General features: G+C 38.1%; 1 protein-coding gene across 3 annotated transcripts in view; it reads left to right on the top strand.

The window, feature by feature from the left end:
* Nucleotides 1-24737, top strand: part of PLSCR1 (phospholipid scramblase 1) — a 31603-nt gene extending 6866 nt beyond the window's left edge. Inside the window, exons 2-9 of one of the 3 annotated variants that reach the window (XM_008524536.2) lie at nucleotides 378-401; nucleotides 3648-3710; nucleotides 8003-8310; nucleotides 9668-9710; nucleotides 12664-12884; nucleotides 14645-14806; nucleotides 21453-21614; nucleotides 24144-24737. In XM_008524536.2, the coding sequence (XP_008522758.2) occupies nucleotides 389-401; nucleotides 3648-3710; nucleotides 8003-8310; nucleotides 9668-9710; nucleotides 12664-12884; nucleotides 14645-14806; nucleotides 21453-21614; nucleotides 24144-24182 (1011 nt within the window). In that variant the 5' untranslated portion in view covers nucleotides 378-388 and the 3' untranslated portion in view covers nucleotides 24183-24737. The remainder of the gene's footprint in view (nucleotides 1-377; nucleotides 402-3647; nucleotides 3711-8002; nucleotides 8311-9667; nucleotides 9711-12663; nucleotides 12885-14644; nucleotides 14807-21452; nucleotides 21615-24143) is intronic. The other 2 variants (XM_070577598.1, XM_070577597.1) reach the window with 2 other exon arrangements.
* Nucleotides 24738-25036: the final 299 nt, after the last annotated feature.

The following is a 25036-nucleotide window of genomic DNA, read 5'->3' as shown; positions in this document are numbered from 1 at the left end:
AGTACAGGGTTTTGGGTCACGTGCTCACTTTAGGTTATGTAGGTTGGAAGCCTCCAATATTTAACTGGATTACCAGGTGGGATCTTCGGCTCACAGTGTTTCCTTCCTGCTCTCTGCCTCCTTGGACCCTATCCTCCCAAGCTTTTAGAAATTGTCCTCCATCCTGGGCTGACCCACAACTTCTAAAGTCCTATTCAGAGCCGCAGCAGTGAGGAATAGGGTCAAGGCCAAAGGGTTTAAGTGACCAGATTCGGGTAGACTAGGTGAATAGAGGAGTATCCTATGTATATGTATAATGTCAGAGTATCTTGTTTCAGCAGTCATATTTGACCTGTAAATTTGTAGACAACGTATTAATATCTGGTCTTCTTTTTCAGACTCTTAAATCATGGACAAACAAAGTAAGTAATTTGCTTTGAGTGTTTGCTTTGCTCCTAACGTTAAGTCTGTTGTTAATGTGTTGTCATAATGTTTTATTCGGTTTCTGAAAGGATGTAATTTGCTTTGTGTTGTTCACGCTCCAGAATCCAGTCTGGTTCACTGCGCTGATTATAGAGATGTACACAAATATCCACTACCACTAATTTTTCCTTTAAAAATAGAAAAGCCTTAGATAAACCTAAGAAATTTTAGGCTTACTATGAAATCTGTTGTATAATTTATGCTATAGTCCATCCAGATCAGTTTTCCCTTTTCTGTGTGTGTTTTATATACATAGCAATTGTTAAGATCATATTAATTAACAGATAATAGATTTAATATGTCAATCCACTGTAATAAAATCCTCAGATACATCCCTGATATATATTTCATAACATATGAATATGTTATGATGGGAATAGATTTAAATCAATACCAATCACTATGTTCTGGCTTTTTTTCTCTCAAGAAAATTCTAAATAAGATGGGTATTTGACCAAGTATGTAATAGAAGACTTTCTCTTTTTAAAAATCTAAGGTTCTGAAGAGAAAAACAATACATTTTGGGGAAAATAAGAAAAACAAAATCCTGTTTTCCAAAGGATTTATATTCTCTCTTTTTCTTTATTTCAATGGTGAAAGAGATGTTTACCTATCACCACAATGTCAGCCTTGCTAGATACGTCAGATAGTTGTTAGGAACAGAAACCTCGGCTTTCCTTCATGAAGTTTCGTGCTCTTCTCTTAATGTTTGCTATATTAGTTTAATTTTATTTACAAAACTCAAAGCTTTCTAAATGTAAATTTATATAGTATTAAGCTGTCTTATTTGCTACATGCTTTAGGATGCTGCAAATCCCTTTAGAAAGATTCCTTTGACTGTGATCATCTTTTAACTCAGCTTCATATATATAATTGTGTGTGTGTGTGTATATATGTGTGCACAAATGGAAATAAAGTGTAAGTATGTATGTAAATATACATATCTATAGAAGTAAAAGTAAAATAGCTTTAAGGCAATGTGATAGTCCTGTGATTTTTGTAAGTTATTTTAAGTTGCATTTCCTGGATTCAGAAATCCATCCATAGTTCACGTACTCTTTGGTCTACTTGACTCCTTGCCCATTAACTTATTTTCTCTCCATGTGAATTCCCCCTGGAATTTCTGAAACCAGGATCATTGCTCTGGTACCAAAACCTCCTAAAATCTTGAATCTGTCAACCCCTTTATGCATATGTGTATTTGGTCAAACAACAGTATCTGTTAAGAGATGCCAAAATGTGACATATCAGTTAAGGTATGTCTTTAAGTCAGACTTGCAGTGTGTTTCCTTGAGATCTGTTGAGTCTGATCTTGTAGTTTCCAACTCAGATTGGGAGTGAGGGATGTGATCTCGAGAGCTAGAAAACCAGGAGCTAGGCCACTACCTGAAGCCCAGAAACAGAAGGGAATGGCTGGGATGGAATGACATGTGGTATTTCAGAGATCTGTGATAATTCGATGCATGTCGCAGTGTCCCTTCAGAGAAAAGCGCTGATTGAAGTAGAGGGTTCACTGTCACCTGAATTTGCAGAGTCTCCGTGGACTCCATTCTGTTGAGGTTATTATGAAGCCAATTGAACGGAGGAGAAAGGGGGCCCACAATCCAGCCTTCGCACTGAAACCACATGCGTTGAGTGGTCTTTGAAGGCTCATGATAGATAAGTATAGAGAAAATGTATTGGATTGAAAGTTTGACACACATTTTCTTCTGTATTGATGCCATGTCCCCATGATTCCAAAAGAAATTATTTTGAATCTAGAGTTAGTGAGCCATGAGGAAAGAGAGGAGAATATGGTATAAGTGTAATGTCCGCTAGACCATAACTTCGTGGAGGCAGAGCCAGTGTAGCCCCAGAGACTAACTCAGGGGTGACACAGGAGGATATCAGTAAGTATTTATCATCTGGCTGGAGTGGCTACTAAATGAATGACTGGAGAAACACAAATGTGAAGTCTAGGAGAGTGAACCATGTACATATATCAAGATTATTCAAAACACACTGATTAGTAGATAACAAAGTTTACTATGTTAGATTGTTGTAATTGTCGGTTGTGATTTTTGTAGGTCAAAATTAGTCAAATATTGGGGATTTCTTATGGTGCAACCTTATTGGAGTGGTTGCAGAGTAAGCATAAAAAGGATATTTAGATACTGAAATGTATGCATTATTTTAAATATTATAAAATAATTTGTATAATGTTGACAAAAATAATCCATAACCAATCTATAAATGAAAATCTGGGAGAGTTTATTCTGAGCTGAAATCTGAGGACCATGGCCCGGAGCCTTTTTTCCCGAAGGAAGAAAGGGCACCAAAGAAGTGAGGTGTACAGAGTGGTTATATACCCCAAACAGGATGTTTCACATATGATTGAAATGTCCGTTTTACAATAATCGCCAGACTGCTCTGTGGGCACAGCAATTGATGGACACGGCAGGTAGGTCTGCTGTCTCAGTGAACACAGCAGGGTGGCAGGTCTGTTGTCTCCAGCTGGGTGGTCACAGGTGAGCTGGGTGGTGAAAGGTGAGTGCAGCAATCAGTTCCTAGCCTAAGGAAAGATGATTATCCTTAAGGAAATGCCAATGTGGGGGGAAATTGCAGCTTTATCTTAAGGCCATTTGTTCTTGCCATAGGAAATGTTTTAAAGCAGATATACAATGCATGCTCAACGGCCACAGTCAGGCCCTTTTGGAAAAAACAAAGTCAGGCCGAATTAGGTTTACACCAAATGGCTTCCTTATATACTCCAATATATCCTATTGCTTGCCACTTCAATTTGTCAATAGCAATGATTATCGAAATCTTTATAATCATAATTCTTCCATTACCATCCTCACCTCCAACCAGTTTCATTTATCTCCTTCACAGTGTATATGTGGTTTCAAAACAATCATTTTCTCTAATACCAACAAAATCAGTGTATGGAAGTAAACGCTCACCACTGGGCATATTTGAAAACTAGAAATTCAGCCCTAGGAACCCCGTTGCCTCATTTATCCGAAAGGGAGTTTGAAATGGGATTCCACTGCCGAGTAACTCTGATGACAGGCACAGCTTTTGTTAAGTGAAGACTTCAGTCTATTTCAATACAGCACAAGAGCGTGCAAATTAAAGCTGTTGAAGGACAATGCATTTTTCTTTCTCTGTATTTCCATATATGTTTCCCTCTCCTTGAATTGCAGACATGCCAGGAAGAAATTTACCAGCTGGGTCTCACCCTCAATATCCCCCGGCAGCATTCCAAGGTAAAACATTTGTTTAAAGAATAAAAAAACAAAATTAATCAGTTATTGCTGTTCTCCAAAGGGTGTCTGTCTGTCTGTCCATCTATGTGTACTTCTTTTAGCAGTGCTTTTTATTAAAAGTGCAATGGTGAACTTGGCAGCCTAATTGTTCTTGATTTTTTTGACTATGTATCATTATAAAAGAAATTTTTATTTATACAGGATAGTAAAGATGTAGAGTTAATAAAAACAATAGAGAGTTTACATTTAGCAAATGAAATACAAGGTTGCACATAAATTAAACCCTAGAATACATCTATTAAATAAAAGATTTTATTGATTCTCCATCTGTTCTGAGCATTGGAATCATGTAATCACATTCAGGAGGTTTGTCCCTGGATGTTTTTGAGTCACGTATGAGCTAAGGTTAATTGTATTCAGTGAAAGTCACCAAAAAGAGACAACTGCTTAAACCTGGAAGCTGTAAGCAGTAGAAATGTACCCACCTGGGGATAATTCTCATTTTCATTTGGTAACATATGAAAGCTTGACTTTTGTATACATGCTGAACTATATCTTGCATTTCTAAGAAAAGGAATTGAGTCATCTCACTATGTACTGGGAGTACATTTTTTCCTGTGAACCAATGCATAAAAGACTTCAGAGATTTTCATTTAGACAAATGGAGTTATCAAATTTACCAGAACTTTCCTAAATGGCATAGTTCATGGTGCACCCAGATTGCAAGTAGGTGAGCTACCCACATCTTGAGAAACCATCCTGGGGACCTAGTATCAAAGGGAATCTGGTTTGGGCAGAAGAGTGTATGCATTTTGCATTCTACTCTGAGCAAGCAAATGTGCTTGGGAGCTGAACGGTCTGTTTAAGTGTCTAGCCGGAAATCTCCCCATGGAACCAGGATCTCACGCAGATGTTTGCAATTAAAAGAATGTGAGCTAGAAAAACGGCAAGGCTCAAAGCTGATAGTTCGCAAGGGTGCCTGCCCTGAAGTATTATTGTGGAAGCTCTTAAAAACGCTAGCACCAGCGCACTGTCTCAGGACAGTTAAAGCAGAAGCTCAGAAAGTGGGACCCAGGGATTGGTCATTTTTTAATTCCCCACCTGCTTCTAATATGCAGCCAGGCTCAGAACCGCTGCTCTCAATTCTTATAGGGTTGGCATTTGGAGAATTATTAGCAAGTCTATGATAGTCACCCAAGGCACTTGGAGAATGATTTAATCCACCCATAGCTAATTAAAAGTAGGTGATACATAATTAAATTGGGTTATAATCAGACTTGAGAGTTTGTGAGAAAAATGGCTCAACTTTCTATCTAAAGTCCAAAGCCACATATAGCTCAAGTCTTATGACAATGATGCTAACAATAGTGACGGCTTCAAATCGAGAGCACCGTGCGTAATGTGGATTAACTCATTTAATTCTCAGATACTCTTATGGAGTAAATACTATTAATTATCCCCATTATGCAAGAGAAAACGGGCATAGAGAGGCTGGGTCAGGCTCCAAATTCTGGCTTCTGTTCTTCATAGTTGTCTGGTGGTTTTAAACAAGTTAGTTGCTTGGAGGTTCCCCAGCCTTCTCCTTAAGTGCCTCTTAGGCCTGGCTCTCTACTCTTCAGGGAGACTGGACTGTTTTCAGATTTTTCAAGGCCCTAATGCTTGTTACTATCCCAGAGCTTCTCTCTAAAATGTTCTTTCTCCGCTGCTGGCCTCAACTTCTTTGCATCCTTTAGGTCTCAGCTGAAAGGTGGTCCTCAGGGAAGCTGCCCCAACTCCTTCCCTTCCTCTCTCCCCATCCAAGCAGCTTCCTCTGGCATGTGTAGTCATAACACCCTGGTTCTTTCCTTCAAAGCACTTGTCTCTGATTTCTAGTTTCACTTCATCGCACTGGTGTTCCCCTTCCTTAGAGTGAGCCATAGGGTCTAACATTCTCGCTCCTGTTAGGCCGTGACGGCAGGGATTGCGTCTGCAGGTCTCATTTTAAATCCCAGTGCTTGGCACTCCGAAAAACCTTGTAGATGTACATCAGATCACGGAACTCACTCTTCTGCTTTGGATCCTCTGAGGCCTGTCAGTCACGCTTGGAATAAAACCCAAACTCCCTTTTAGGGGGCTCCCTAGATGACCTGCTCCTATGTCTTTACTGACAGCAGTTTTTTTTTTTTTTTTTTTTTACGATTGGCACCTGTTCTAACAGCTGTTGCCAATCTTCTTTTTGTTTTTTTTTCCCCCTCCTTTTTCTCTCCAGATTCCCCCAGTATATAGTTGTATATTTTATTTGTGGGTCCTTCTAGTTGTGGCATGTGGGATGCTGCTTCAGCATGGCTTGATGAGAGGTGCCGTGTCCACGCCCAGGATCCGAACTGGTGAAACCCCAGGCTGCCAAAGCGGAGCGTGTGAACTTAACCACTCGGCCACGGGGCCGGCCCCCCGACTATGGTTTCTAGTCTTCCTCTCCCTGATGGGGTTCCTTTCTTTCTCACACATGCCAAATTCATTCCAAAAGTCAGGGATTTTGCATTTGGGTTTCCCTTTCTTCTGGAACATTTCCTACCAGATTTTCACATAAAGTTTTTCCCTTCTCATCTTTTAGGTCCCCATATAAATTCTTTTTTTTTTGGTGAGGAAGATTGGTCCTGAGCTATCTGTTGCCCATCTTCCTCTCTTTGCTTGAGGAGGATTGTTGCTGAGCTAACGTCTGTGCCAATCTTCCTGTATTTTGTATGTGGGATGCCACCCCAGCTTGGCTTGATGAGTGGTATGAAGATCCTCGCCTGGGATCTGAACTCGCAAACCCCAGGCCACTGAAGTGCATGAACTTAACCACTACGCCACTGGGCCAGTAACTATGTGATACTTTGCCCTCTCCCCCATGTATTTTCTCCCTCAGATCAATCTGAAATCTTTTTTAAACATTTATTTTCTGTCACCCAGAAGTTGCCTGTCAACTCTCTGAGAGCAGGTTGCCTTGTTGATAACTGAATCCTCTGACGCTAGAACAGAGCCAGTCACATTATAGATCATCTGTAAACATTTATTCATTTTAAGAAGGAATGACTTATAAAAGCTATATTTAAAAGACATTGAGGCTTAGTCTTTTTTCTGTCTTTTTAATCATGTATGTATTTTTGTCATCAGTGTTTCATTAAAAGTATTTATAAATTGCCTACTCTGGGTATTAACTTTTGCATAGCCTTTACTGATAAAATATTATGAAATACAGTCCTTTGAAATTGTATTCCGTTCCTATGGAATTACTACCCTGTGGGCCATTCATATAAGCTTATGAAGCTTCGCTGTAATCACAAATTCACATGGAATACATAGTATACGCTTATTAAATTTCTTTCTCTACTGTGCTTATTAAATACTAAAGACAATTTTGCCCATTATAACTTTTTACCTTCCTTGGTTCTCAAATTGTATTGTCCAAAGAGCTAAAGGTGCTAAATTGTGAAATTTCAATTAGTAACCTAAGTATCACAATGGAACTTTTTTTTCACGTAGAGGGTCTTAGGAATGGGTTACACCATAGCTTAGAACTTCAGGGAAACTGTTAACCCAGACAAGTGTCTGGAGAGGCCTGGAAGGAATGACATGCTCTTTACCTCTACACCAGGCACCAGGGTTTCTCAACAGCAGCACTGCAATATTTGGGGATGAATAATTCCTTTTGTCCAGGGTGCTCTTCTCAGCATTTAGGATATTTAGCAGCATGCGTGGCCTCTATCCCTCAGATGCCAGAATCACCCTCCCCTCCACTTGTGACAGCCAAAACAGACCTTGCCAAATACGTCTTGAGGGGGCAAAACCACCCCCAGTTCTACACATAAGGAGATGTCATTTGTTAGAATTCTAGAATTATCATTTTTTATAGACTCATTTGGTCCTAGAAATGCTGGCTCAAAGCCTTTATTTTGGGCCTTCTCCTCTATGTCATCTCTCTTTTCCATGAAAGCACTCCAGAATCTTTATGTAGGTGACTCAAAATCATTGTTGATTTTCTTTCACTTTCTTAGGTTTCAAGCATATTTTCATCTAAGTTTTGAACGATAAGGTTAAGGTTGTGGGCCAACTCTATACACAGTCCCAAACCCTCAAAGTAGAAGTGGATATGAAACAGATATTTCATTGAAAAATTGCTGAAAGGTAAAAACACACACTTTAAGCTTCATAGAAACAGGATTTCTGAGCTGAAATTTTACTTGGTAGATAACTGGGGTAATCCTCAAAGAGTTGATGTGTCCGCTTTTCTGTGCAGTTACAAATTATTTCGCTTGTTCCTATTTTAGGACCTCCAGGACCTCCTGGCTATCCTGGCCCGCAGGCTGGCTATCCTGGCCCCCAGGCTGGCTATCCTGGCCCGCAGGCTGGCTATCCTGGCCCCCAGGCTGGCTATCCTGGCCCCCAGGCTGGCTACTCTGGCCCCCAGGCTGGCCTCTCAGTCCCACCAGCTGATTATCCAGGTGCTGGCCCAGTGGGCTCTCCTGTCCAGCAGCAGCCAGTGTATAATCATCCAGGTAGACCTGGAGGGCTACCATGGATGCCAGCACCAGCACCTCCATCAGACTGTCCACCTGGGTTGGAATATTTAAGTCAGGTAATTTCAAACACATAAAACAGTCATAAAAAAATAAAACCGTGCTTCCACTCTACATAATAAGATTAATAAATGACTGATTCACAGAAGTCCAAAATGGTAAAACAATATTTTTTGCCAACAAATTACTCTAATTCTTCTAGGTCAGGTTTAATTTTAAAGCAAAATGCAAATGTCTTAGAAAATTGTGTTTTCCATGATCTTGAACAGAATCTGTGATAATAGCCAATAGCAAATCTTTATTAAGCACTGTTTTCCAGCCTCTGTTCCTGAGTGTAATGCATGTATTAACTGGTTTAGAAACTCTATGATATATAGGTGCTATAATTATCACCATTTTACAGAAGAAGAATCTGAGGTCCAGAGAAGTTACACAATTTGCTCAGCATCAAAACACTAAGGAAGTGGGAATGGCTTTTTATTCTGGAATCTTGGTTCTGGATCCTGTGCTCTTATAATTACCTAGGAGGTGGAAAGAAACGTCAAACTCAATTTATTTTTCAGTTCCAATAAGGGGTACCACAAAAGGAGTTAATGTTTTGTGTATAATGTGACTCACTTTTTTATTATAATTAACACAATTACATTTTTATGATGATTTTGTTCTTTGAAGATCCAATTTTATTAAGCTATCAATAAGGGAAAACATCCTGGATTTTAATGTACTGCATGTGAGGTTTCATATTTGTTTGCTGTTAGAAATCAAGTAGGGAATGTAGAAATACGAAATTCTTTGTGTCTAATCTATAAACAAATAAATGAATATTCCTATGATATTCAATTAGTTTTTAGTAAATGAGTTGTCTCTCTTGTACTCTTTGCATTAATTTAACTTCCCACAATGCACTTGGACAGCATATACTGTAAGAACTTTTAGTTGTTCATTAATTCTCCAAGAAATACCCTAAATCAATTTTTTTTCTTAATTAAGATTTTACAAAATATGTAGGAGAAGTTATCACCTACTGCAAATAATAATAAATATCAAGTATAAGTAAAAAGAAAAATTTTCATATTTATAGGAAAAAGCTCTTTAAATGAATAAAAAGGTTTAATATTTTTTAATCCTTTTCTAGAAGGATCTTTTTTTCTAATTTCTATAGGGATTCCAGTGTAAGTCAATTTTATTTGACCTGAATTTGCCCACATTAATAGTGAACACATTCAATGGATATTTTTTCAATTAAAACTATATTAACTTTGGTTACACCTAGTACTAATATAAACCATGATTAAATATTGATAATATTGGTAATTGGTTATATGCATTCTTTAAAATATAAAAACTAATGTTAATTTGGTTGGCTTAAAAACATGTGATATATACTTACAGATTGATTCTTTTTTACTATAATAGATAGATCAGATACTGGTTCATCAGCAAATTGAGCTTCTGGAAGGTAAGTCTTCAGCGTATTGATCATATTTGTTGAAAGAGAGGACATTTATGCAGATAAAGGCATATCAACAGCCACCAATATAACACTGTCCCTGCTGCGGAACAGTTAAACCTGGTCATTTACAAATGCCTCTCTTCATGCTAATGAAATAATGATTAGCAGCAGCTGGTTTCCTGAAATTAAGAGTCAAGCGGTGAAATACTCTTATGCTGGGCATCTGTCCTCATGGTGCAGACCCTAACTTAGAAGGAAACCAATCAAAGCTACTTTGTCACTTCAGTGGTTTCTCTCTTTGCCTGACTTCCATCACTTCAGCTGCTTTTTGCCTGGTTTCTGATTACCTTGAGATTGGCACAGAGCCAAATGCAATAGTTCAGCTACCTGAGTAGATTTCTAAAACCAATAAACATTTTGAATTTGGATGGATATGTTTTGGAACATCGTATTCCTGCCCACAGTTCCTCTTGGGAGCTCAGATGAACCCTATAACATTTGTTCCATGGGCTGAGGAGCATCCCCCTGGATCTGGGGCCACTGAAGTGTTGGAGGAGGCGGACCAGCAGGCCTCAAGGCCTGGCTTCCCAGAACAGCTCTCCTGCTCCTGTGAATGGGGCATGACTCCACCCTGTGTCTGCTTGGGCCCAGCATTCCTCAGGTGCAACATAAACTTAGGAAGCCGCTAGATGTTTCAGAACTCCTGCCAGGGGAAAGAGAGCCTGGGTAGATTCATGAACCGTAGTGTCTTCCTTCTAGATATAAAGAGTCTAGTGAAAACTTTGCTAGTTTTTAGCAGCTATCTGTCAAATCCTCTTCACCTCTCTGCAAAGTACCTTTCCACTGGTAGAAATTATAACATGAATTTTACTAGTATAGTAATAGACTTGGTTAGAATATATAATTGTCACCTCTTACATTTAGATTACTTCTAATTTACATTGTTAGATATTTATAATGTTCTCATTTTTGTTTGTTTATACTAAGTTTTCTCTGGAAAAGTTCTCTTTGTTGTTTGATAATTTGTATTCTAAATTTTTTTAAACGTTTCGTTCTAAAGAATTTATTTTTGAGATTATAAAACCCCCAAAACCAGACACTATACATTATATATACAAATACTCTAAACTGTATGTCTGTAGTTTTTAGACTTCTAAGTTTTATATGTATTTGTGAAATATATATGTATTAATCATGAAATATAAAGTAAGTTCCAAATTTAGTAGTTAATCATTCTTTAGTTTTAAAAAAGGGATGTCTTTAATTTTCTTTTTGTCTCAAATTGAAAGTCTATATTTTTTTTTTAAAGATTTTATTTTTTTCCTTTTTCTCCCCAAAACCCCCCCAGTACATAGTTGTGTAGTCTTCGTTGTGGGTCCTTCTAATTGTGGCATGTGGGACGCCGCCTCAGCGTGGTCTGATGAGCAGTGCCATGTCCGCGCCCAGGATTCGAACCAACGAAACACTGGGCCGCCTGCAGCGGAGCGCGCGAACTTAACCACTCGGCCACGGGGCCAGCCCCTGAAAGTCTATATTTTAACATTATGAGTAATATAAAGAGGTGAAGATTACTCAGTTTATTTTTAGCATCTGAGAGTACGACAAGCACTTGTAACTTTCCCAATTCAAAACTTAATAGACAATAAAGACAGCCATAGAATTCATATTTTTATTTGTTTTCATTTTTTTAACTAGAAGGAAATTATAGATTGTAGAAGCCCGTTTACCTCATTTTATAGATGAGCAAGCTGAACATTTTTGAGGTTAAGCTACTTAATGAAACGGTTAGATAACAGATCCCATCTCGTGAATCAGTTAGTTTTTTTCTCACGAAACAATAGACCTGCAGATGTTGAGGTCAAGGGCAGTTCTTATGAAGACAGAGCAGGCTTGTCTAAGTCAGAGAAAGACACTTAAGGGAGGTCATGATGATAGAATTTGTGAAGGACATCTCTATCTGACTAAAAGTCCATCCACACAGATATTAGAGAGTAGCTTTTGTCTCCATGTATTTCTTTTAATCACTCATTATTTTGGTGGCCTCTGACATCCTATGACCCAAGTTATTGAGGGCTAGGGACAAATGGGACCATTAATTGCTCCTTCCTGGCTCAAGCAAGGAGAGATTTCCTACATGTGGGTCTGTATGGGAAGCCCTTTGGTAAGAAATGACGTGAGTGTCAGCCTTGACACTGCTCTGTGTCCCTGTGGAGAGGTGAACCCTCTAAGGTGCAGAGCTCACTTAGGATGCCAGTGGTCCAGATGTTCTGAGCTGCAGCCTTGGTTGCCAAGCACCTTTCCCCCTTGTGTAATACCTGTCTCCCCCTCCTGAACAACTGCTGCTGAGCTAAACACAGGTGCCCTGGGCCCACGTGATGTTCTAATCTACCTTCCATTTCACTCTCTCCCTCTTCACATGGAGAGTAAGTAAGGTAAGTACATTACTTTCCCTCAAACATGGTGCAAAAAGATAAGCCATCAATATGGTATGTAAAATAAAATCTCAAACCAGTTCTTGGCTATATTTCATAAAGCAGAAACATAGCAATCATCCTATATTCTCCTTCCTAACTGAGTATATGAAAACGACACCGAGCTAGTGGACATCTTCTGCATCCACCTCGCATGGCTTTGACCATCTGCAGCATCGCACTATCTTCGGCAGCTGAGTCTGCCTTTCTGACGTGTGCCTACGGAATTACGAGGACAGGAGTGTGCTCCTCCAAGTCTCCCAGAGGGACTCTTAATGTCTCTGTGCCTTAACGCCCTCCCCTCCTTCTTTCCCTTTGCCGTTTTTTCCTCTGTCTGAATCATCTCTAAACACCTTTCCTTTTCTTTCTTCTTGTGTTACTTGAAGTATCAACTAAACATGGCATAACTAGATGTTATAGTATCTTGGGGTAAATTCAATATTGTTATAACATCATGGTCATAATGATTCCCTCTTTTCTGTTTTTAGTCATAACAGGTTTTGAAACTGAAAACAAATATGAAATTAAGAACAGCTTTGGACAGATGATTTACTTTGCAAAGGAGGATACTGATTGCTGTACCCGATATTGTTTTGGGCCTGCTCGACCTTTTACCCTGAGGATTGTTAATAATCTAGGCCAAGAAGTCATAACCATGCAGAGACCGCTGAGGTGTAACAGCTGCTTTTTCCCCTGCTGCCTTCAAGAGGTCGGTGAGCAATTACAAGGGTACTTTGTAGGTAGTTTGGTAAGAGTTTTCATCCTTTTGTTGAACCCGTATAATCAAATTAGACTTAAAGGGAAATTGGCCCATAAATTATTGGTTTATGCTTGAGAATAAATTGTGCAGGAAAAGGAGCAGGTGTCAAACAGTGAGCAGTTAGCCCCGTATCCCTGAGCAGTGTGTCTCATGGGATTGAGCATCCACTCAGAGACCAGACTTCTTGACCTTTGGGAGAACTGGGAAGGTAGGGCACCTTGGTCAAATCCCTTATCTGAAATGACCGTGAGAGGCCTGACCAAGACCAGAACAGGGGCACCGTAAAGAATATCCTGGAATACCATCCCAGGAACAAGTGGACAGAAGAATGAGGAAAGAACAGATGTATTCATCTCACAATTTTGGCCAACCTACTAAGAAGCAAACCTAGGAGAGGCCCCCTCTGAAAAATCTCAACTTCTGTGTTTTTCATTTTGCCATTTAAAAAATTAATATATTTGAGTCCTCCGTAAGAGGTAAACACTAGTATGAGAACCATTAGCTCCGTAAACACCAGGTGTCTCCTTCCTATTACTTGACAGCCCATTGGTGGAGAACATGGATCTCAGGGGAGATGCCAGGGCACAGAGAGTTTATAGGAAAGTTGGCCTTTGCCTGTGTCCCCATTGGTGTGAGACCAGCCCTGCCCGGGTCACTTAGTCGTTGCACATAGGTAGCTCTGAGAGCATGACACAGACAAAGATACAAGCACACAGATACTGGAAGTCCAATAGTGCGTTTATTTTAAAAAGATAACTGAAGTTGTTCATGCTGAATTATTTTGTTTTCTATGTCATTTAGCTTAGGAATAATATCTATCCTGGGAATACCTGAGGAAACACTGAGAGTTTGGTGGAATGCGCGCTACAGTATAAAGCGCACATTGACGTGTTATATTGTCTGCTCATACACAGTGGGCCTGGGAAGCCCTCATTTGCGGACGAGCACACGGAGGCATTCTCAAGGTGCCCAGCTGAGTAGCAGAGCCAACATTCCAGGCCCCGTTTTCTTTCCATGATCGCACCGTTACCACTCCTGTTTGAAAACTGCACCACGGATCAGAGCTGTGTTCCTACATCTAAACTACTGCTTTTAAAGGAGTTTAAATTTTTAGACATTTTTCATAAGGATGGAAATTAAGAAGTATGAGACCACTAGAGCAGAGCTTAAGAGTGAAGACTCTGCATACAGCCTGCCTGAGTTTGTGTCTCATCTTTCCCACTTTGTAGCTGGAGAATCTAGTACAACTTAATTAACCTCTCTGTTCCTCAGTTACGTCCTCTATAGATAGGGATAATAGTGGCAACCCAGTAGGGATGTATTATGAATTGAGTGGTGCTTAGAACAGTGTCTGACACTTAGAAAGTGTTCAAGGGGCCAGTCTGGTGGCATGGTGGTTAAGTTCGTGCACTCCACTTTGGTGGTCCGGGGTTCACAGGTTCAGATCCCAGGCATAGACCTAGCATGACTCATCAAGCCATGCTGTGGTAGCGTCCCACATAAAATAGAAGAAGATTGATAAAATAGAAGATGTGAGTGCAGCAACAGTCTTTCTCAAGCAAAACAAAAGAGGAAGATTGGCAACAGATGTTAGCTCAGGGCCAATCTTCCTAACCAAAAAAGAAAAAAAAAAGAAGTGTTCAATAAATGAGTTATTATTAGACATTATGATGATGATGATTTTTATATATAACTTTTTGCTTTTATAGCTAGAAATCTACGCTCCTCCTGGTGTACCAATAGGTTATGTGACTCAGATGTGGCACCCGTTTCTGCCTAAGTTTACAGTTCAAAATGAGAGGAGAGAGGATGTACTAAAGATTATCGGTCCGTGTATTGTGTGCAGATGTTGTGCAGATGTTGAGTTTGAGGTAAGAGATGTGATAGTGTTCATAGGCGTTACCTTCCTAATATAAGAATAATATAATTTGGGGGGATGTTACAAACATATTAAATAAATATACGTATTCTGATATCTCAAGAGGAAGATAATGTGCTCATATATTTACCTTTGGTCAGAAAGATGGTTGTTGCTCTGATTAAGCATCTGTGTTGGTTATGCTAAATGGAAAAAAGAGAAGCAGAGCTTTGTAGTCAAGAAATATAAGCAAAACATCGAACATTTAAACATGGTGGTTTCTGTGTATTCTCTATTTGAAATACGACATTAACCTCGTCATCTGAGTCTGACTGCAGAGCATATGGACCCTCGCTAGTCTGCAGTGCAGGCTGCCAATGGGCTAGATCCTCTTCAGAAGGTCTGACACCTTTAAGTTCCTACAAAAAGCCAAATTATGCAAAGAGAGTTTTCAGGAAAATAGCATTAAGACCTACTACCCAATTATGCTTCTCTAAGGACGCTCCTTTACCCTTGTATTAAATTCCATCCTCAGAAACCATGATATAGCTGTGTATTTACTACAGGAAGGAATTTGATGACAGCAGTTTTCCAAGAGATGGGCCAGCCTTGTAGCCCAAGTTATTTAGTGACAAATCTTTAAAAATCAGGATATTTCATAACTTAATCTTGGTTTTCTCATATTGTTAGGCAATCAGAAAATCTGGTAAATTGAGCCTACATTTTCATAGAAAAGGCACAAACAGGCTGAACCTGGGTAGTGCTGCCCCCTTGTGATAAGAAATGGGAACTCTGTCACTGTCCCTTGACTTCCTAAGGTCTTTCACTATCCAGCTTTTCTTTTACGTGATCTGCCTGGCTTCTCTAGTCACATGATTTGCAATTCCTGTTAGACCCTGGTTATATAAAGATGAGTCCTTCCCCTCATTGACTTCAGAGCCTCATGAGGGAGAGGTAATTCTAAGAAAACACGTGATGTAACAGAGACTTTACAAGGACTCTTACAAAGCGATATGCATAGTGTGTGGTGGAGGGTTGGGGGGCTGTGTACCATGTATGTGTAAAGACTTTATGGGTTTATGTATAATAGTTCTCTGTGTAGGGCTTATCATTCCTATCAAAGACGTGGAAGACTAAAAAGATATTTGTTCTTTAAGGGAACATTAACAGAAGTTTGGCTGACGTATAGTTTATTTGTGGAAAATAAGTGAAAATACTGGTGAAGCAAGTCAGACTGTATTGTGAACCTCCTATATTTAATGCTAAGGGATTTAGAAATCATCCAGCAACCCTTCTCAATGGATGCCTTAAAGCCCCCAGTTTTTGTAATGAGTTAACTTTTCTTGTGTACCTATAATGGTGTTAACTAGGTAGCATCTTTGAGGGAATTGAGAAAGTAGTGCCTTGAATCACTTTCTGTAAGCTAGAAAATGGAGAATTTGAAAGCAGAAATTATCAATATGAGGGACTGTTATGGAATGTGAACTCCATTTGAGTGCCAACAGGCATAGCAACTTGGTGTAGAAACACAGCAGGAGCAAGAGTCCTTCTAAAGGAAAGAAGAATTCAAGAGGCATTTAATAAGTGTACTGAGTAGAACTGATTCATGGATTTATGTCAGTTGAGGATTAAAGCAAATTTGGAGATGATTCTGATATCTAATGTTTGGAAAGCTGAATGAATAATGATGCCATAGGCTGAATTAAGAATATTGGAGGACAAACAGTTGTTTGTGGGAAGCTAATGATTTGTATTTGAGTCATGTATAATTTTAGGTATGTAGAGGAAAAGATTGGAGAGTTTTCAGCATACAGATGGTAGTTGAAGCCATGAGCAGACTATCCCAAGGGTGAGTAGAAGGAAGACAAGTAGACTTTTTATCCCATGGAGATGATAAATCTGTCTCTTTCCAGGATTCTTGGTAGGGGGTGAAAATATGCCTAAGTGAAACTGTTATCTCCCCAATCCAGCCTCATCTATGAGTTTGAAGTCTGAATTCATACCACTGTTGTGATTCAGGAATCTCGAAACATAGAAGTTGATCCCCAGTGGTATACAGATGGCAGAATCAAATGCTAAAGCACACTATAAGGACATTGATCTCCAAGGGCACCCTCTATTCTCACAGAAAAAGCCTATCTTCATGTGGGCAGATTCAAAAACTACATAATTCTCTAGAAACTAATTTACCAGGAACAACTGCATGTAATAGAGCAGTTTGCAATCATACAAGAAATACCTCAATAAACATTAAAGAGACAAAAGATAAAACAAAAACTGTCATAAGGGAAGAATGAGACTACTAATAAAGGACAGGAGGATTTGAAAACAAGCCAAATAGAACTTCCAGAAATGAGGAACAGTCCTTGATAGATCCTCATTGGAAAGTTTGAGTTGCAAATTAGATGCATGTGAAGAGAGAACTAGTGAACTGGCTGATCCATATGAGGAAAATAAAAAGGAAGGGGGGGAAAGATGTAAATTTGAAGGGACAAAAAAAATTGAAGGGAACGCAAGCTATAATAAACTAGTCTTGCATATACCAAAGAGGAGTTACAGAAAAAGAGAAGACAGAGAATGTGCTGAGATAATATTCAAAGAGATGAATGACTAAGAATCTTGCAGACTTGATGCCATGGATCCTTAGATTTTGAAAGTGCAAGGAGTTCTGGGTAAGAAAAAGAAATGGCACCTACATACAGCTTAAATTGCGAACTTCAAACTAAACAAGGGAATCTAAAATCAGCAAGCGGTAGAGGGAAAAGATTACCTCTAATGTAATTCCCTAACCATTAGGGATTGTGAGCATTTTATCTAGGTTTACCAGCTACTTATATTTGCTCTCATGGAATTGTCCATTCATATCCATTGCCTGTTTTATCTATTGGGTTGTTTGCTTTTTTTCTTGTCAATTTATAAATATAATTTTTGTGTTGAAGACATTGACCCTGCGTCTGTCCTCTGATTTGCAAATATTTTCCACAAATAATATATATATGTATAGCAATATAGAAATTTTAAATTTTACGTAGTCAAATATATGTATTTTAATAGTTTCTGGTTCTCCTGTCTTAGTTATGTTCTCCTCAATGTTATATTTTATCTACTTTTTTTTTTGTCTTCTTACATTTAAATGTTTAACTCACATGGAATTTTATTTGTACAATATAAGATCAAACTTTTTTCTTCCAGGTGGCTAGACAGCTGTGTCTTCACAATTTACTAAGTAGACTATTCATTCCTTCCTGAACTGAAATACCATCCATTAAATTCCCACAAGTAATGGGAGCTATTTCTAGATTCTCTTCTCTGTTGCATTGATCTCACTATCTGTCCTTACAGCAGTGCCTTATGATTCAACTGTAGTGACTTAATGATACATCCTACATCTAGTCATAGCCAAATGGTCATCGGTATCCTTCTTTATCATATTTTCTTGCTATTATCAGATGCTTTATTCCCTGTGAACATTAAGGTCATTTCATTCAATTTTTCAGAAGTTAGAATCTCCCTGGTATTGTATTAATCTGTTTACCATCTTTTAAAATTAACATATTTGTGATGCTAAACTTGTCTCATCCTAGAAGCATTCTGTCTTTTTATTCATTCGTTTCTAAGTTTGTATTCTTCATGAGACCAAATAGGTTTATTCATAAAGAACCTCTATCTTTTTTGATAAATTTATTCCTAAGTAACTTATAGGCATTATCACTATTAGGGAGGAATATTAATATTTTTAGCTACTTATTATTAATATTGAGAAAAGCTATTTATTTTTGTTTACTGTATATCCAGTCATGTGACTGGACTCCAGTATTAAGTTTAGAGGGCATTTTTGCTGCATTTACTTGGTTTTCCTAGGTATAAAATCACAGGGCAAATGAAACTATTTTAGCTCTTCAAATGTTTTAATGTTTAATGTTTACCAATTAGCTCATTTTCTTTTCCAGCCTACTTCTACAGAAAAACTGAATAATGCCAATTGTGGGAATACCTACCAAGTTGATGATTTCCATTGAAATAGCAGCAAATATTTCATTATTTAGAAAGATATTGGCTGTCATTTTTCACAGTATTTTTCTATTCTTATTTTACCTAGAGCAGGAATCAGCATACTTTTTTCCTTTTATAAGGAATAAGAGAAAACATTTTACACTTTATGGGCCATATACTCATTGTTGTAACTACTCAGCTCTGTCATTGTAGCATGAAAGGAGTCATAAACAGTACATAAATACTGCGTGTAACTGTTTCCTGACAAAACCGTTTACAAAAACAGGGGGCAGGCCAGATTTGGCCCATTGACCTTTGTTTGTCGACCTCTGACCTAAGTTTTTATTAAGAATTGATACTTAACTTCCTAAAAGGCAGAGTATCATGATTGTCACAAATACAGACACTCTGGAGCAGCAGGCCTGGGCTTCAGACCCATCCCCATGACTGCTTATCCGTGTGAAATTGACAAACTACTTACCCTCTCTTTGCTTCAGCTTTTTCACATGACAGTTGTGTGTAATAATAGTACATATCTTAGGAGAAAAAAAATTACTTCATACTTGTAAAGCATTTAAATGCCTTGCATATACTAAATGTTATATAAAGGCTTAATTAGTAAAAATACCTTTTCAGCCTCTATGGATATACTCATATGTTTTGAATTATATGATTTTCTAGTATTTTACTCTTTATGATAGTATATTCTTTTGATACTTACCTAGGTTCAATATGCTAATGTTGTATTTGGATTTTTTGCATTTATATTTATATTGTGAGATGAGCCTATAGATTTCTTTTTAGAATACCTTTAATAGTGATATATCAGTTTATTTCCAGAAGTTTAAATCTTTTTATTACATAGATTTTCTGTTTTTAAAATATTATCTAGAATTTAGCTAAAAATTATCTAATCCTGTTGCCTTTTCAGCAGTAACTTCAAGTCACATGTGACTTGACTATTCACATTTCTGAACTTTTCCATAAAAAAATTATATGTTCTACTTCCTACGTAAATGTTGGTGAATTTTTAAATTTCATGCTGTAGGAGTGAGAAAGGGGAAAGTTACCGTCCGTTACGTCTAGTGGTGAGATTATGGTGGTTAGTACGTTATCTTTTGTACATTTCATTTAAAAATATTTCAAAAATTAGAAATAACTACATTGAAAAATAAAATGTAAGATTTTATTACCGGCTTGAAATCCTTCGATGAGAGCTATTAGCAGATAAAACACTACAATGTGCAAGAAGGAATTTGTGTTAGGCTATTTTGCCACAATAGTGTTGCATAGCTTATAAGCCCTAGAGCTCAGTGGCTTAAAAAAAACAGGCATTTATTCCCATGCTCACGGGCCTGCTGGTCAGCGGGGCCTCAGGGCACATACCTAGGCTTACCTAGATGGCTCTGATTCGGGCTGTAGGTTGGCCTCAGATCTGTTCCAGGTATGTTCGTTTTGGAGCTGTAGCAACAGCAGCCCCCTGGGTCCTGCTTTCCTCGTGGCTGACCCCTGGAGAGCAAGAGCCAGGCTGACCCACTTAGCCTCGGCTAAGGCCTCTGCTCCTGTCACAGCAACTAACATTCCATCGGTCAAACAGGTCACGTGGCCAGGACGAATTATCAGTGTGCAGAGAACACTGGCCCTATAGAGAGAGGGGGGATGTTTGATGAACATGCTATCTATGCTCCCACAGTTTTCATATTAGAATTTATTTCAGATTTTTAAAGAACTCATCTACCCACACCCAAATAAAATGTCAACTGTTTTCAGTTTCCCTCATTAATTTAGCTGATCCCAGCCTGAGGCAAGGGTGTTTCTAGCACATATGGTACCTCATGTACGTTTGAAAAGGACGCTTCTCCTCCTGGGTTGATGCAACCTATGTGTACGTACTTTGGTGGGTGTGGGCTAAATTCAGTCCCTGCATGCCCACTTGGTGAGGTGCATTTGTCCGGCCACAATCTGTTCACTCTTTGTGATGGCCCAGGGCTATCAGGCAGAATTGTAAGATTAGAAAAATTTTACTTTGGAGCCCTTTTTTTCGTACACTCTTCCTCTTTTGCTGTTTACCCCCCTCCTGCTGTCTAGTCTTACCCCAACTCTTGACCCAGGGTATACCATCAAGTTACTTCGCGGTTACTTTCCCTCTCTCAAAACTGCCAGTCCTCTTTCCCAGGTTCTTAGCCATTCACATTTTCCTACTGACAGCGGGTAGTAACAGGTCCTCCCATCCCATTAAACACTCTGCCTGTGTAAACGCCCTGTGCTTCTCTTAAAGCAGAGGTCACATGGGGTTTATTTATTACTTCCTGATGGCTTCTAGAAATTTCATCAAAGAAACATTTCATATTTGTATCTTTTCTTATTTAAATTTTGTTTTAGATAAATTCAACTCATTTATTACTGTGTGTCTTAATGTAGAATAGAAAATATTTCAGCACAACTTCTTTCATATAAGATCTCTGTAGCAAAGAAACAGTTTTTTTCATGTATCTATAAAAAGATCCAGGTTTTTACATGCGTCTGATGAATGATATAATGTTCATAGTTATGTATGGCATATAATTTTAGTAGAGTATTTGTTTAATTTTATTCCATCTTTGGAAGTAGCCTTATTATTGGGTTTCTAGAATTCTTTAAGACTGTCTTTTTCTTTTTCAATTTAGGTTAAGTCTCTTGATGAAGCAAATGTGGTTGGCAAGATTTCCAAGCAGTGGGGTGGTTTTCTGAGAGAGGCATATACAGATGCTGATAACTTTGGGATCCAGTTCCCTTTAGACCTTGATGTGAAAATGAAAGCTGCGATGCTTGGCGCATGTTTCCTCATTGTAAGTGTATTCTGGTTCATCTGGAGTATAGATGGTCTCTCAATTCTCATTCTGAAATGATTCAGTAAATTGTACATTTTAAATGATCTTCTTAAGTTTATAGGTTTTATTTAATCCTCGTTTTGAAATTCCATTTTCTCCTGAATCTCTGGATTCACAGGTGACTAGTTTCTCTCTGGATGGTCTGTGCAGTTTCACATGGTAACAGCAGGACTTCATGTGTTAGGGAGAGGCCCTGGTCTTTGGGGTTTTTATTAAAAAATGGAAATTGGTGCTTTTGAGTAGACTTTGAATCTGGATTTACATGGATAAGACTTAGTGAAACAAGGAGATTTCCTCCGGAGTCATTATTAATTCATCTAATACAGGAGTGTAAACTGCAGTAACAGAATACATCCAATCAAGCCCTTAAATGGCACTGCCAATCAAGAGGCAATACATGGGCTAGAACAGTGATTCTGAGCTTGTCTTCACGTTAAATAACCCAGGGAGCTTCTCAAAAACCCAAGTGTCAGCCCATACTCCAGTTTACCTAAATCAGAAGCTCAGAATGAGGTATGTATAGCTCCCCACGTGACTCCATACGCAGCGAAGCCAAGGACTCCTGGGACAGAGCAGTGGTTTTCAACCATAGCTGCACAGTGGAAACAGCTGGGTAGCTTTCAAACTCCCCATGTCAACACTGCACCAGATCGTAAATCAAAATCTCTGGAGAGGGGACTAGCCTTCAAGCTGTTTAGAGCTGTTGGGTGATTCCAATATGCAAGCAAGATTTGGGGCCATGAGATGAATATCTTAAACATTGACTTGGGGGCACAATCAGAAAAAACTAAAAACTAAGAGAATTTATAGAAAAAGGAGCTAGTTGCTTCAACAAATACATGTCAGAATAATAAGATAAAAATAAAATAAAAATAGAGAGACCTAAGAAACATCGACTTAATGCAGTTTGTATACCGATTCAAACAAAAAACATAAAAACAAACAGTATAAAAAGACATTTACAAGGCATTCAGGGAAATTTGAACATTGACTGGCTATTTGATGATATTAATTATTAAGTTTTTATTTTTAGGTAGGATGATATGGTTGTGTAAAAGCAGAACAGTCCATAATTTTTAGGGGCACATACTGAAGTATTTCAGTATAAAATGGTATGAAATCACAAATTTGCTTTTAAATAATGGGGGGTGAGGGCAGGGGCTCTAGAGGATGGAGTGATTGCTGAACCAAGATTGTCATGTTAATAATTATTGGAGCTGGGTGAGGGGTCACTGGGATTTTATTAAGCTATTCTATTTAATTTGGGATGGGCTCAATATTTTCTATATGTGTTTTCAATGAGTGTTTATTTCACATAAAAAGTAACATTTAATCTTACCCTGGCGTGTTTGGATAGATGAAAAATGGATTGGGGGTGGTGGTGGGGTAATTATGAAATGACGATGGGGTAGATTGGGCTTCTTCTAAAGGACTTTTAAAGATTGAGCAACTTCTTTTAGACATCGGGAAGATATTGAAAATCATTTAGTTAATTAGTTAGTTTTGCTAGATATAAAGAAAATAGTTATAGGACCCGCCCAGTGGTACAGCAGTTAAGTTTGCACGTTCTGCTTCTCGGCGGCCCAGGGTTCGCTGGTTCGGATCCCGAGTGCGGACATGGCACCGCTTGGCATGCCATGCTGTGGTAGGCGTCCCGTGTATAAAGTAGAGGAAGATGGGCACGGATGTTTGCTCAGGGCCAGTCTTCCTCAGCAAAAAGAGGAGGACTGTCAGTAGTTAGCTCAGGGCTAATCTTCCTCAAAAAAAAAAAAAAGAAAAGAAAAGAGTTATAAATCCAAATTTTAGAAAAATAAATCCTGGTGACTATGTGAGAAATAGATTGACGAGAGGTAAAATTGCAATAGTGCAATTGCAAGTGAATGGTGACAAGGATTAAATTATTTCTTTGTGAACTGACAACGGAAAAGATAGATGTGAGAGACATAAAAATCTGTGGTTTGGGCAGAAGTCATAGGCAAGAGTGTGTGGTTAGACACGGAGGGAGTGAGACAAGCTGGGGAATACAGTGGACCAGTTTGGAAGAGAAATCATAAAACTGGGCCAAAAAATGCTGCGATACATTCTAACTCTAAGAGGGCTGTCATTCTCCTGAAAAAATCTAAAATTTGTGTATGGAATTCCAGTCACAGAAAGAATTATTTAATTAGAGGAGTACAAAAAGATGAGGAAGAAAGATTGAAAGAGGAACATTCTGAGAGGCATGAGAAAAAGTGAAATTTAGAGAAATTACCAGAGGATTAATTAAATTCATGCAGGTATCAATAAGTGAATAGAATTTTAGGATTGAGTTGCTTTAAAGTGGAAAGCTGAAGCTATCAACTTTTCCCAGATTGACTTACTAGGGTCCGTTTGTCTTGTTTAGCAGATATGTCATCATGTTTCATCAGATCCCTTAACATTTATGCGTCTGAAAATTGATCATTTTTTTTAATGAAAACTCATTTCTGTATTTTTGTTTTTCTCTAGGACTTCATGTTTTTTGAAAGCAGTGGAGGCAATAAGTAGAAAGCAGGAATGTGGTAGTGGATTAATGATAGTCTCCTCAGAAAACTTGAAGCCTGTATTGATTGGGATTACGGAGAAGAAAAACTCAGTGTTTTTTTTTTCTTTATTGAAATGGCTTATAGCGTTTGAATTACACTATGATGCCTGAAGCTCCAGGTATATGATTTCACTTTTCAAATTATAGAGTTTATTTTCTGTATTACTTATAAATGTTTTTATACATTTTCTTTTATTTTATACATTTTCTTTTTCATTGTGTATTTCAGAGAAAGGATGTAGGAATTTTTACATTTAAACATGGAATTTCCTATGATAAATTCCTTAGAACTATAGTCTCTGCTTTATTTTCAAGTTTTATACTAAATTAAAGACTTACTAGACTAATTTTAATATAAAAGTATATATTTTATAAATCTAGTTGCAATATATTTCATCTGTAACAACTAATGTTATTTTGCAAATACTGTATATGCAAAAAATTAAAAATGAACACGATTTCAGTTTCCTGTGTAATTATCTTCTGATAATATTCAATATACATATTATAAAAGAAAAGTAAAATGTGTATTTGTGTTTTATTCAGCAAATCACACTATATTTTTCTCCCCTAAGCTAATCTGCTACTGTAGATAAAATTTCAATATTGACAAGACAATAAATTACCAATTTTTGATGGTTTTCAGTAAAAAAAGACATGATTCTGTCCCAAAGAAGGACACGTTTAAAGACATTCACTGTAAAACTGGAGTATTGTTATAATTTTTGAAGTAATTATTTACACATGGACTGGCTAGCTCCTGTCTTCTCTCATTCATAGGACCTAGTAGTTCTGAGATCGTGCAGGTGTTAATTAA

This window comes from Equus przewalskii, chromosome 15 (assembly GCF_037783145.1).
Source record: "Equus przewalskii isolate Varuska chromosome 15, EquPr2, whole genome shotgun sequence".
Classification (NCBI taxonomy): Eukaryota; Metazoa; Chordata; class Mammalia; order Perissodactyla; family Equidae; genus Equus; species Equus przewalskii.
Note: the sequence above shows the minus strand (reverse complement) of the source record. Positions and strands in the feature narration are given on the sequence as shown.